The sequence below is a fragment of the Chrysoperla carnea genome, chromosome 3, assembly GCF_905475395.1.
Source record: "Chrysoperla carnea chromosome 3, inChrCarn1.1, whole genome shotgun sequence".
Classification (NCBI taxonomy): Eukaryota; Metazoa; Arthropoda; class Insecta; order Neuroptera; family Chrysopidae; genus Chrysoperla; species Chrysoperla carnea.
The window spans coordinates 696,535-710,227 of record NC_058339.1 but is presented as its reverse complement, the minus strand read 5'-3'; the positions used below and the strand labels follow the sequence as shown (position 1 = coordinate 710,227).

The following is a 13,693-nucleotide window of genomic DNA, read 5'->3' as shown; positions in this document are numbered from 1 at the left end:
CAATATGTGCGTACATTACGTTTGGTTTCATCAAAATTTTTATTATAACGTAATATAATAATTTCTTTCTACTTACTTTAAATTATCTCTGTTATCTTTAACTTCTAATAACTTTCCGAGCTCAATTTTTTTAAATGATAAAAAATTTTGACAAAAGATACAAATTGACAAATTATTTTATAAAATTAAATAATCACTAGAATATGACTAGAAATGATTACCTTGCAATTTATCAAAAATACTACCTGCGGAAACACCTTCGACATTGGCTGACGCAGAAGATTCGATCGGACACTACTTATATTTTGTTTTAATTTTAATTGAAAAAACTGCAAAATTTTAAGTAATATCTTTCAAATTTAATATACTTAAGAAAATATTATTTAAATATCGATGCTCAGACTGGCTTAAAGTTACCATTGATACATCTATAAGAAATTTTGACAATTGAAATTATATAAATTTTGAAATTGTCCAAACTAAAATTTTAAATTCTTTCAATTTTTATTGGTTGGTGAAAGTAAACAGTTTGGTCTTCATTTGCAACAAGAACAAAACGAAAATTATAAAACAACAAGATTCAAACTTACAAGCAATGAAAAGAAACGCAAACGCTAAATAAAACAAAATAAAGAAACAACACCATTTTATCTGTCAAAATTTTAACAAGAGAACAGAACAGAACAGAACAATAAATGTTATCGCTTTAAATCTGTGTTATATAAAGAGATACCGGACCAGATCAGATGGGGCTTATCGAGAAATAAAAATCAACAATAATAAATATTATTCAAACATTTAAAAAAACAATTTTTTATTAAGGGGGTTGTCTTTAAATTTATGTGCTCAACCTTGCATAAACCTTTTTCTAACTAAAAGATAGATCCCTCTCAAATAGACTTCTTATTTTTGATTTTCGTTAACAGCATACAGCTAGGGGGAAATATTTCCATGTTCATTAAATTTCAACAAATTACTGAAGGAGAGTTTTCTCTTTTACATGTCTATCAAAATAGACTGGGAACTTATGAAACAAAATTATTTTTCTGTGTTATTTGGAGGGTTGATAAAGGTAAGTTTTTTAAAGAAAATGAGTTTACCATCGTGACTCGAGTGTCAATTGATGGAAATCGACGACGAATATTTTTATGTTTGTGTTTCGACAATATTTGAATATTATCGTTAATGTTAAAAGAAAGTCAGTGCCACATAATACTCAGCCACAAGTGTCAAGAAATTTGCAATGATGTTTCAACTCTTTCCATTAGGGATAATGGAAGTCTTATTCACTTCGCACAAGTTTCACAAACTGTTTTTTTCAAAAGCTGGATAAATTATTGCTTTCTACACGAATTTCCGTGGAATTTGCTACTTGTCTTGTACTTTGGATATACTTGTGATAACGAATTATTAGCGTGTGCATAACCAACTGCAAATTTTGCATGCGTACATTAATAATGCGTTATCACACGTACATCGTACAAAAGCGGTAATTATAATTTAAAATGAGTTATTAAGAAAATTAGAACATTAAAAACTTACTATAGGAACATGTTATTAGTTTAAATTTTGACAGTAATTTGGCTAATTTGATTGGTTGAAAATGTGTGCGGTAATAAACACAGTATTAAGAAGAAGACGTTTATTTGATGAATATCTGAGAAAGTACACGTAATGAAATAAACCCCCTTAATATGAAATAAAAATACTGATGCTGTTAACTCGTTACCAAAATAAAAGCAACATTTACGCATTTAATATAAGTGAACTGGTTTTATTCGTTCACAAAGATGTTGATGAATGATAAAGAATACCTTTAGATAAGTCATATTCATTGTGTATTTTATTTGCTAACGATCGAATCACCACGATCAATAATATCAATAATAATGCATAGGTGAAACTATAAATTTTTGTGTCAATACATTCAAAACGATTAAAATATTTACTTTATGTGCTTGAATAATGGCCATCGTATTGTTTATTTATTTATTTTTGTTTCCAAATTGGTATGAAATCATAATTATTATAACATAACAGAAGTAGGGAACTATTTGAAAGTATGAAGTATACATGTGGCTACTTTATAAGGGATTTTTAAAAGTAGCGTGCTGCTTTCAGATCCCCAAAATTAAAGACTTTGGGAATTTAAAGAAACTGGCTAAAGTTTGTTTGAGGGAGAAACTTTCAAATTGATTCCGTCTCGACTGCACGGCAAGAATAAACTTTCCAAACTCCAAGTAAATGCCAACTTTAACAATAGAATAGTCGTTGGGCCAGCAGTGGGAAATTGAGCATTGGACATCGAGTTGTACAGCTTGCTCAATGTTCAAACAAATCTTAAGTCGCAGCTAGTCGCCCTATTAGCACAGTTGGTTAAGGCGTAACCAAATCTGTCCGCGGTATGCTTAGGGTAGCGGGCTCGATTCCCGCGGTCGCAACAAAATTAATTTAATTAATAGTTGTGATGGGCTGGTATAGTGCATGGTATGCATGAAGGAGGTGCACTCAGCCTCTGAAATTGAGGAGTTGATAAATTAAATTATCAGCGGAAAGGTGGTAAAACACATATATGGTAGCATAATGGGCTCTATAGCCTAAGTGTATCCTTCGTGGACAGCCAATATAACCTAATCTAACCTAAGCCTCAGCTAAGGATAATATGATAATTAATTTTCCAGTTACCATAAGATTAGAGCTGCAGCTTTTCTTCTTAATACAGTAAATTTATAGCTAAAAAAGACTATAAATTATTTTATATTCTACCCTCTAAAATTAAATTAGTGTAATTTTCACTAATTCAGCTAGTGGAAATTTTTTCACTGTAAAATTAGTGATTTACTACTAGATAAATCAGTGGATTATTCACTATCTCAATTAGTGATTTCATTTTCAATAATTCAACAGTAGTTTTCATCAGTTAGCAGTTGCTTTGTCACTAATTGTATTAGTCAGTTTAAAATTCACTAATTATGCAGTTATTTTTACTTGGTTATCAGTGATTTTATGACGAATTGCATTGATGACTTTGATTTTCACTTATTTATCAGTGATTGTTCCCCTTTTTATTTAGAGTATGCTCTTTATTTACTTGTATGAACCGAGACATATAACATACTTGTATGAACCAAGACATAACACTGTAATATCAGAATATTATAGTATTATGACCTACGATTCTTTCGTTACTTCAACATTTTCAAATGAACTTTCAGGCAAAGAAGATTGTCGAATTTCGATTTAAAAATTTGGATCCAGAGTAAGTTAAGTTTTTTCTCTTGTAATCAGTTACATTGCAATGTTTTAATCATAGCACCGGCACACAAAAAAAAAAGTAAGTGGAATGTGCATTTGACCGGACCTAATGTGATTTTTCAAAGTTTTTGGTTCTAAACACGTATTTTATGTGTACAAAAATACAAGAAACTTAAGTGAGTAAGTGAGTAAGTAAGTAAGTAAGTAAACGTAAGTTCTACTCTTTTTAAGTGTATAATAGTAAAATATAAATTTTTTAATCCAATAGTTATTTTATATGTTTCTAGGAAGGGGAGAATTTGAAAAATTTTTCCGAAGAAGTAACTGCGAACTCCAAAGGTAGCATTCAACCTTACATAATAATAGAATCGACAGTCTGGAAACAGTTCATTTATTCAAGGCGATGGAAGTAGGCAAAAAACTGGAACCAATATTTGCATTTGATTGACTATACAGATGTTATTATGTATTCAATTTGGAGTATCCAAAGGAATTAATTTGTATCAGCTATTCAAATAACTATGTAATTCATTAAAATCAATAATGAAATTCATAATAGGTTTAACATAAGTTCTAACAATGAAAAATGCACTTTTGCAGAAACCGATAACAGTGCCTCAACTAGTAAATTTATAATATATGATGAACAAAGTCAATACAATTTTTATTAAATGAACATATTTTTTCCTTTTTCTAATAAAAAATTGTTTTACTTACAAGTACCTAATTGAATAGAATAGTATTTTTAACTGTTAAATTAGTGAATTCTGCTAATTCATAACAATGAATGAATTAGTAAATTCTGTTAATTTAATTGGCGATTTTTACTATTTCAATAAACCGTTTGATGTAACTAATGGATTACTGAAAAGTACTGTCACTATTAAATTAGTTACTTTCACTCACAAATTAGTGATTTAAATTTTCACTCATAATTAGATATATTTCTATTTATCAATTAGTGAATCTTATTTTCACTGATGAATTAGTGATTTCTTTTTTAACTGAATCATTCAGTGAATTTTCACTAATTCTAAGTTGCTGGATTTCAACTACAAAAATTAGTGAAATTTCACTAATTTAATTTTAGAGAGTAACTTCTATCCACGTTTAGCATTTTCCCTTTCTTAGAAAATTTTATTTCCTTGGAATGTAATATAAAGGCCGAGGCGAATCCGAGGCTCTAAGATTTTACAATTTATATAGACTATCAAAGTAACCCGTAGAACTAGGTTCAACCTGACGTCAGAACATGATGTCCCCCATCAAACTCTGTAACTTTGGTGTAACTTATTTTTTGATGAGTTAACTATAAAATGAGCTATTAGCTGTTATAGATTAAAATGGTCCACTCTGTATATGATAATGTAACACTCACTTTAGTGTAGTGAGTACTTTTTACTTTAATATGATAACAATTTAATTAAAGTTTCATTTACATTTAACTGCGTATGTTATCAAATCAATGGATTATTAATGGTACCACTTGAATGTTTCACAATTGTTTTAACCCTTTCAAATTTAAAAAACTATTAAAATAATCCAACACTTTGGTTATCAGTTTGGTACTTTATTAACTAACTGTTAGCAAGTTATTGTTTTCACCCCCAAAAACCAAATAAGAAACTTTACATCTATATATGTGCGTGTAGGCACACACATTTTGTCACGTGATTCTTCCCGAACAAATTTTTCAAGCAATTTGATATTTACGCAGGTAGTGGAGTATTCAAATCGAAGGAATGGAAAGTTTTAAGAGGGAGAGTGATGTAAAAAAGCGAAATTCATTGGTTAATATTATAGTTTAATAAATTTAAATAGAATCATGGTAATAAAAAAATGCATCTTTGCAATTTTCCACAGTTGTTTATTAGGTTGTAAAAAAATAGACCTAGCTGAAGTATTTGTGCACATTTTGGATTTTGTTATTTCGAAAATTTCAAAATTTTGATATGAAAGTATTTTTTTTTGGTTTTCTAGAATGTTTACAAAATCACTAGTTGAAGTAGATTGAATGAGCAAGAAAATTCCATTTTAAAATTAGCATGCCTCGGTCAATTTTGAAGCTAGAAAGTCGAAAAAAACGAAAACGTGCACAATTACTTCAGCAGGAGCTTTTAATTGAATTTTTTATTTGCTAGTTTTTTTGTAATTTGTAAAAAACTGAATGTGTTACACCCCAAACTAACATTTTCATCAAGTGATTGTCTGATATTAACTTATTTCCCTCAAAATCTAACTTTAATAGCATATTAATGATAACATTTTCCACCGTCCGGTAATTTGAGGTTAAAAAAGTCCGATCAAACATCAATCAGATTTCTGATCTGATTAAACATCAGGAAGTGATTGATCTGGCCATCAAAGGTTATATCCATACGAATTGCTTATTTTCGTTTGTGCATCTTATATGAATGTACACTTTGTAAGGAGTTTCAAATGCGTGAGAAATGTCATGCTTGTAATTAAAAACAGTGCTCTTTACTTGAATACTTTAATAAGATGGTTAACACTTCACTTCTGATACTTGTTAAATCTTCTCACGGGACCACTTGGATCAAAATTTATAGTATCAAGCGATTACTTTTTCATAAGTTACCATATTATGACACCATTGATGTCAAAGCGCAGTGGTAATTCGAGTCAATTCTTATTGCAAACAGTATATTTGCATCGTGTTAACCAATTAGTCACCTCATTACGCTGATATATATTTTTATATATAAAGATTATATATAGGTAATTATATAATTAACTTAAAATTTTTTAACACGTCCAAAACGAAAAGTATATTAACAAATTGAATAACAAGGAAGTTGGACTAGTAATATTAAGTCAGAACATTACAATTGATCCAGTTATATGTTTCGTCTCTTTATTGAGACTTCTTCAGCAACTACAAATTATAACTATCGAAATTACAGTATAACCTCTAATACATAATTACTTAAAAAAAAAAAATGAATAAAAATTCAAAACTTTTACTTTGATCTTATAAGATTGAGATATATATTTACATTATTTATTTGATGTATATAAACTGTTACAATTAATTTGATATTTGATAGAGATATTTGCTTGTCGATGTAAATGATCGAACTAATTGATTTCCATGTAAGCTGTTTTTTAGTGGATGACTTGATTCCATTACATTATTCCAATGTGCAAATTAATAACCAACAAAATTTAACATGTAATTATGCACTATCAATGAATCTTTAATTGTGTATAATAATTCCAGATATCACAGTACTGCAGTTCAACCTATGCTTACTTCATGCGCTATCTAATGTCAATTAAAATAAACTTTATTTTATGTGCACTGTTTGGTAAAAAACGCAATGGTATCACTTTACCATCGTATATTCGTACAAGGCCAATAAAAGATTCCCTTTTGAGAAATCTTGAATAGTTTAAAGACTTGAGAAAGTCAAAAGAAATTGGGATGCCAATATTGCAACACTTGAATAAAGAAACTATACATATTTCGACGTTATACATATCTCGAATGACATTTTTTATTAGAGGAATCACTATCTCCTATATCGTATCCAAAACCAGTAAAGGAATATTAAATTGTTTCCTCTCTACAACCTTGTTTTCTATCTAATTGCGCGGTCGGTTTTATCCGCCGGTTTACATAATCATTGTTTGGATTTTTTGGTAACGTTTAATTTTACCTGGTTATTGCTTTTAGTCGTAAGAAAATAAAGAAACGTTAGATAAATTTTTGAAATTAGTATTTTTTTTTTTTCAATTTAATTCACCATGACTATAACATATTTGCCTCACTTCCAGAATTTATGGGTACATTGTTATCATATTATGACTCTTAAATTGGACTGTTTTTAAGATGATCTAACCATGATTTTCTCTTCTGTGAATTATATTAGCTGAAGAAAGTCTGTAGATGACCCGCAATCGTAAAATGAATTATGTAAAGAACATTTATATGGCATACATACAATTGTCATAATTTAAATAAATATACAAGATTGCATAGGTAACAGAAAATAGATATTAACATTTTATTAAGCTGATGCTACATACTAGTAAATATAGCCTAGTCAGCCAGCCAGTCTTTTGGTAGCCATAAAGAATGAAGAAGCCACGCAACCACACTATTCATAAATATATATTAAAAAGAGTTTTGCTTGTATTGCTTGCTTGTATTCTTTTTGAAGGCGCCAGACGACGCACACATCAAATATACATAAATTCACTTTTGTGTGTAAAAACAGAATTATCATCTTGCTTCTGAAAATAAAATAAATACATGTTTTACAAAACATCACTTCACTTTCATATGCTTTCGATCTTTAAAGCAGTAATGGTAACGTCTACGTTTTTATCGCAAACTTTGATATATATATGTATTATTAATTTATTCAAAACGACTTTTTTCATAACAATTACACTGGTTATAAGAAACATGATATTTAAAAAAATATGTTCTTTGAAGAAATACTTAGGTATGTACGTTAAACAAAACTTGCTGGAAAGGTCAAATTTTTCAAAACTTTTTCTAAATATGCATAAACCGTTTGTTTTTTCACCTGTGAAATAATGTTATACAATGATCCGATTTTTTTTGTAACGACTTAGGATATCAGAAAATATCAAAATTACAAAATTAAAGTCGGCCATAACCGTAGGAAATAAAAAAAGGGAAGAAACATAACATATTTTATATAATATATGTATTGTGGAAAAATAATCAAAAATTAATTTATTTGTCATTTGTCCTCCGATCTATTTTGGATTTTTTCAATACGTTTCTTCCTTACAAGAAATGCCTGAACTTGCATGTATGAATTTTGTTGTTTAAATAGAATTCGACTAAACCACTTTATTAATGACTTGACTAAAATTAAGTTGTTTAGGCTCGTTTAATAACTTGCCATTAGGTTAAAGAATCCCTTTGTTTTAATTTAAGTAATCTAACCTACACTAAATTAGTTTAAGAAACACACATAGTGCAAATATTATTTTTTCCATGTTCATGGGATATTTTTGATAAATTATGTTTTTTATGTTGATAAACCCAAAACCAATATCCGTTTTCTTTTATTACGTCAGATTTTTTTGCAAAACTCAAACAATTCGAATAATTGAATGCTACTAGGGAAGATATTAATCTTTGGAATTGAATTGGGTGATACTAGCCCCTGAATTGTCAGTTTAATTTTTTGTTTTTGAAATCTTTTCTTCTTCTTCTTGAATTATCGTTTTTCGTTTTGTTTGTTTCACGCATGGGTTATCATAAAATCAGGTATCGTTAATTTGTAGGGATATGATTAACTGACCATTTCCGAGATTGCGAGGTTCCTCCTTGATTCAGTATCCTCCCTATTATCTCCCTGAATTCTTCGAATATTCTATTTTCACAGAAATTTTGCAAGAAAACCTTACGTGATAGAAGTTTATTAATATGTTACTTAATGAGTTTTCATCAATTTATCTTCTACAAATTGAACCCTTAAGAATATTGCTACTTTCTGCTAGAGTGTACAATTCTTCTCAGAGATACCTTAAGAATGAAGTTTGGGAGTTTTCCCTGGTTAAGTTATTATCTAAGTTAACTCTATCAATAAAGTTACTGACCTACACAACTATTGTGCTAAGTTGCTTCCTCCTACTTTTCATTGTTTATTTGTCTTATTTACTTCTCAATATAGGAAGTTATTGTAATGGGTCCGATTTTCGAAATCGAAATTTTCAATATATCTTTACGTTTCATAATTAAGGGCGATTCTTTAACACTAATTTTGAGAAGAAGTATGTGTGTGTGTAGACATATTTTTCGTCGCCGATATCGCGCGAAAAATAAATGATATCGACTAGAATGAGATATGGATCGAAGCGTATTAACGGAAATATGATCCGAAAAGAATTTCATAACATTCGATTGAGTTGAGTCAGTCGAGCTTTTTTTCATAACTATTTATTATTGTGGGAAGTTATTCGTGTGGACCTCAGGGGTCGTACCAGATCCTACCCGCGGCTTGTTTATATGTCACATGTCTACTTACAATTTTCATTTAAAATGTATATATTTTTTAGAATACTGCCCCTGTAATAACTTTTTAAGTTCAAATAAAGAATTATTATTTTTATGATTATAATGAGTTCAATGGATGAAAATCTAAATATTAAGTAGTTAAAAAATTTGGTGCAGTTTTTAGGATGTAGAGCTGGAAAATAGAATGAAATTGATATGATAGTGAGTAGTAGTAGATAGGTAGGTAGCATGAGTATTTAGTATTTACAATAAAATACAATACAAGTCGTTGAATACTTACTCCTTCCGTTGCAGTTGTAACACAAGTGAGTACCAACATTTAAATATATTTTTTAGTCAAATTATTTATTGCAATTGTGGATATAAATCGAGGGTAGCTACAAAAATTATGACCCTGCCAAAATTTAATTAATTATCCGAATTAACAACGAAAACTATTAAAAGCAGTAACTAGTTTTTCAATCATTTCACATCAAAATTAAAAGCACGCCAATAGAAAAATAAAAGATCCACCCGACATTGAAAAAATTACAAAAAAAAATTGAATTGAAACAACTGAAAACAAACAATTGACTGAGTTAATTGTCGAAATATCATGTCTAGACAGTGTTGATTACGCAATTTACGCAAACACACACATACATAATATATTCAATGTATAATTTACGGATTACGTTCTAAGCTAATTTGCGTTCTCATGGATAAACAGTGAGGTTTACGAAAAAAAGCTTCAAACAAAAGTTATAAATTTTTTTATAAGGAACAATTTTTACATTTAAATTATTGTTCTATCTCTGACGGCTTATAAGATGAGTCCTACGTACCCAAGAACTTGACCTATGTTGCTCATTTACGAACTCGACTTGACTATTTACGTCCTGAGAACGCTATCAAAATTTCAGCTTAATATTTCTTTTCGTTATTGAGTTATCGTGTTTACAGACAGACAGGCAGATGGACAACCGGAAATGGATTAATTAGGTGATTATTAATTAGGTGATTTTAGGGACACCAAAATTTTGTTCGTTGCATGAATATTTGTAAGCTCTAGCTACCAACTTGAGGCTAAACTTAGTATATCTTGATATATTTCATATACACATGGTATAAAAAAGAATCGTGATTTTAATTATGTGTGAAAACTACATACATGCGTAAATATGATACTTACATATACAAACTATTTTGTATTTCATTTTAAATGAAGATTTTTAAATCTTTATGGAAAACAGTATAAAATGTAGTAAATATATTTACCTACAAAAAAATACTAAAAATCACTTTATTTTTTATTTTCAGTAATGTTTTAACCTGTAACATATATGACTGCTAGATGAATGCTTTTAGCACTTTCTGATTTATAAAATGGCCCCATTTTTTAATTTTTCCCGGTAACTGTCAATTAGAAAGAAAGTTTTTAGACATATATTTTTAGGATTCGATGTTTTAAACTAATTAATTCAAAAATAATTATGTTCAGAAAGTTGACACTCATAGAATGAAACAGCATTAATATAATATATAGTGCGATGCAAACAACAAACAATATAATTGATAACATAGACAGTTTGGATTGTATTCATTGTTATGTACTGTTAGGTACATGTACATCGGCTTAATGCCTGGCCGCACCTCACCGCACCGCAGCTTAATATAAAAATTTAAAACCATTATTTGTATTGAAAAATTGTCTTTAATCATTTTTATCTTTTTTATGAAATTTATCCTAAAAAGGCTATACTTATTTGTTTATTTTTAAATATTATTATTTGTTAGTTATTATTTGAAATACAACATAATTTATTAAAACAATTTTATTATGAATGTATAATATACCTACAATTAATATAACTTTCTTTTATTCATAAACATTTACGACTGCTCATAATAATGGCATAAAAACGATTTTTAAAAATCAAATTTCAACCGAAAAAAATAATAACAATAATAATAATAACATTATACATAGTTAATGCTAAGTACCATAGATGTGAAAGCAAACTAACCCTTTTGTTTTGTAACCATAAACAAAATTTAAAGAGTTTTGGCATGCTTCAATAAAATTATTTAATAGGCAGTTTGATGCTAAAAAGATTTAGAATCAAGTATTAAGGTTTGAGGATCAACTGGAATAACTTAAAATGTATGAAAAAGACTCCAATAATGTAATTTTTAAATCTATATTATGAAGATTATGTAAGCACAGGCTTTTCTTTTGGAATTGAAAAAAAAAAGTTTTGAATACGTTCTTCTACAAAACGTTATTTAGACTTAGTATACATTATAATAAATTAAAATTGAAAAAAATTAATTTATAATATATAAATGAAAAAATTTTTTTTTATAATCTAATACAACAAAATTAAATCAAATGTCATGGTAAAAAAGAAAAAATTAATGCATCTTTAAAATTTTCCTCATTTGTTTATTACGTTGTAAAAACTTAACCCCTGTTTTTGGAGGGCGTATTTAACCCCTATTTTTGGAGGGTAGTTGGGGGTTTTAATCAGTTTTTTACAAATTACAAAAAAACTATGCAGTAAATAAAAAATTCTAGCTGAAGTATGTTTTCACATTTTCGACTTTCTAGTTTCTAAATTGACCGAAATATGCCAATTTTAAAATGGAATTTTTGGCTTATTCAATCAAGTGATAACGTATCCATCTTGTAAACCGTTAGAGATAGAACAAAAATTTGAATGTAAAAGTTATTCCTTATAAAAAAATTAACCACTTTTATTTGAATCATTTTTTCGCAAATATCACTGTTTACCCGTGAGGGTGCAACTTGGTGGCCCTTTTCTCCAAAACAATAAAAAAAAGTGTGTTAAAATTTTCAGGTTAAATTCAACTAGTAAGTATGTGAAAAAACATTCTAAAAAAACAAAAATATTCCAGAAAATACTTTCGAAAATTTTTGAAAATATTTTCTAGAATTTTTTTTTTTACGAAAGAATGATTCAAATAAAAACTTAACTTAATTAACTTGTTCTATCTCTAACGGTTTTCAAGATGGATCCTTTTTCATTTGATTGAATGAGCAAAAAAATTGCATTTTTTAAAATTGGCATATCTCAATGAATTTTGAAGCTAAAAAGTCGAAAAAACAAAAATATGCAAAAATACTTCAGCTACCTTTATTTGAAATTTTTTATTTATTTAATGCATACTTTTTTTTTTTTTTTTGTAATTTATAAAAAACTGATTAAAACCTCCAACTAACTCCCTAAAACGAGGGTTAGGTACGCTCCTGAGAGGTGGATTTTTTTACGAAGTTTTTTCAACCTAATAAACAAATGTAAAAATATCAGATGCATCAATATTTTCCTTTTACTTTATTAGATACTTATTGTTAGTTTAATTGAACTATGGCTTTACATTGGGATAATTACTAAGAATATCCTAATTCTTTTTATTAGTGAATTTAACAGCATATAATATTATACGATTATAGTTTAACTTTACCTGAGCTAATGCAGCACCTAGACCTGCTTGACAAGATCCTTGTCGATGGTAGCCCCATTGTCCTAAAATAAAAAAGTCATATTAATTATTATATCATTCATATATTGAGATTAAATTTTACACAAGTGTAATTTATGTTAAGTAACTTAGTTATACTAGAATGTGCGCCCGTAATAAGGCCAGATTTCCATGATTATTTGCCTGCCTTTTTGAAGATTGATAAATGTAAGTTTTGCTTTTAATCATGGCTCGATTGTCGAACTTATGAAAAAAGAGGTTTTTGATTTTCTTGTTTATCACCAACTTTTTACCTTATATAAGATGTAAGCTTAGATTCATTGAATTTGAATTGTAGGTAGTAGGTACTATAATACTAAAGGTTATTGGACAAAAATTGTTTCTTAGAATTTAAAGGCGTGTCGAAGTGTAACAGATGTATTGACGTTATAGAGACGTTCATACTCTAAATACTTCCGGTAAAAATACCTTATAAGATTGCAATACATAAGAATATCTTGCTGTTTTAAAGACTACACACTACAGTGATTCAGTGACCCAACAGAAACTTTTGACAAAAAAGAATATAAGAGAAATGAACCAACCACCCTCTGTGACAAAACACATGTGAATATATTTTAAACATGGCTTTGGTCTTTAAAACTATTATAAAAAAAAAGAAGTAAATAAGTGAGAATTGGTAGTTTAACATGTAGAGTTGCCACGTAAAACAGTGTTTATTAATAGTTTTTTTTCTATTCTTCCTATTACACTTTAGATGCCACAAATTTCAATGATAATATTCTTGAATTTTTTAATTTAGGAAATTAGTTATTCTAGTAAAAGTTGCAACTTGGTCAAAGATTGAAAATGAGTCAACTTCAAGTTACAGCGCTTTTAAATTCTAGAATTCTAAATTATTTCACACTCGATAATATATTACTTCTTTTCTGC

General features: G+C 28.4%; 1 protein-coding gene across 2 annotated transcripts in view; it reads right to left on the bottom strand.

Annotated features, from left to right (window-relative positions):
- The window catches only part of LOC123294915 (integrin alpha-PS2), a 259,591-nt gene that overhangs the window by 34,721 nt on the left and 211,177 nt on the right, over positions 1-13,693 (bottom strand). For both annotated transcript variants that reach the window (XM_044876108.1, XM_044876109.1), the window contains exon 5: positions 12,743-12,804. In XM_044876108.1, the coding sequence (XP_044732043.1) occupies positions 12,743-12,804 (62 nt within the window). The remainder of the gene's footprint in view (positions 1-12,742; positions 12,805-13,693) is intronic.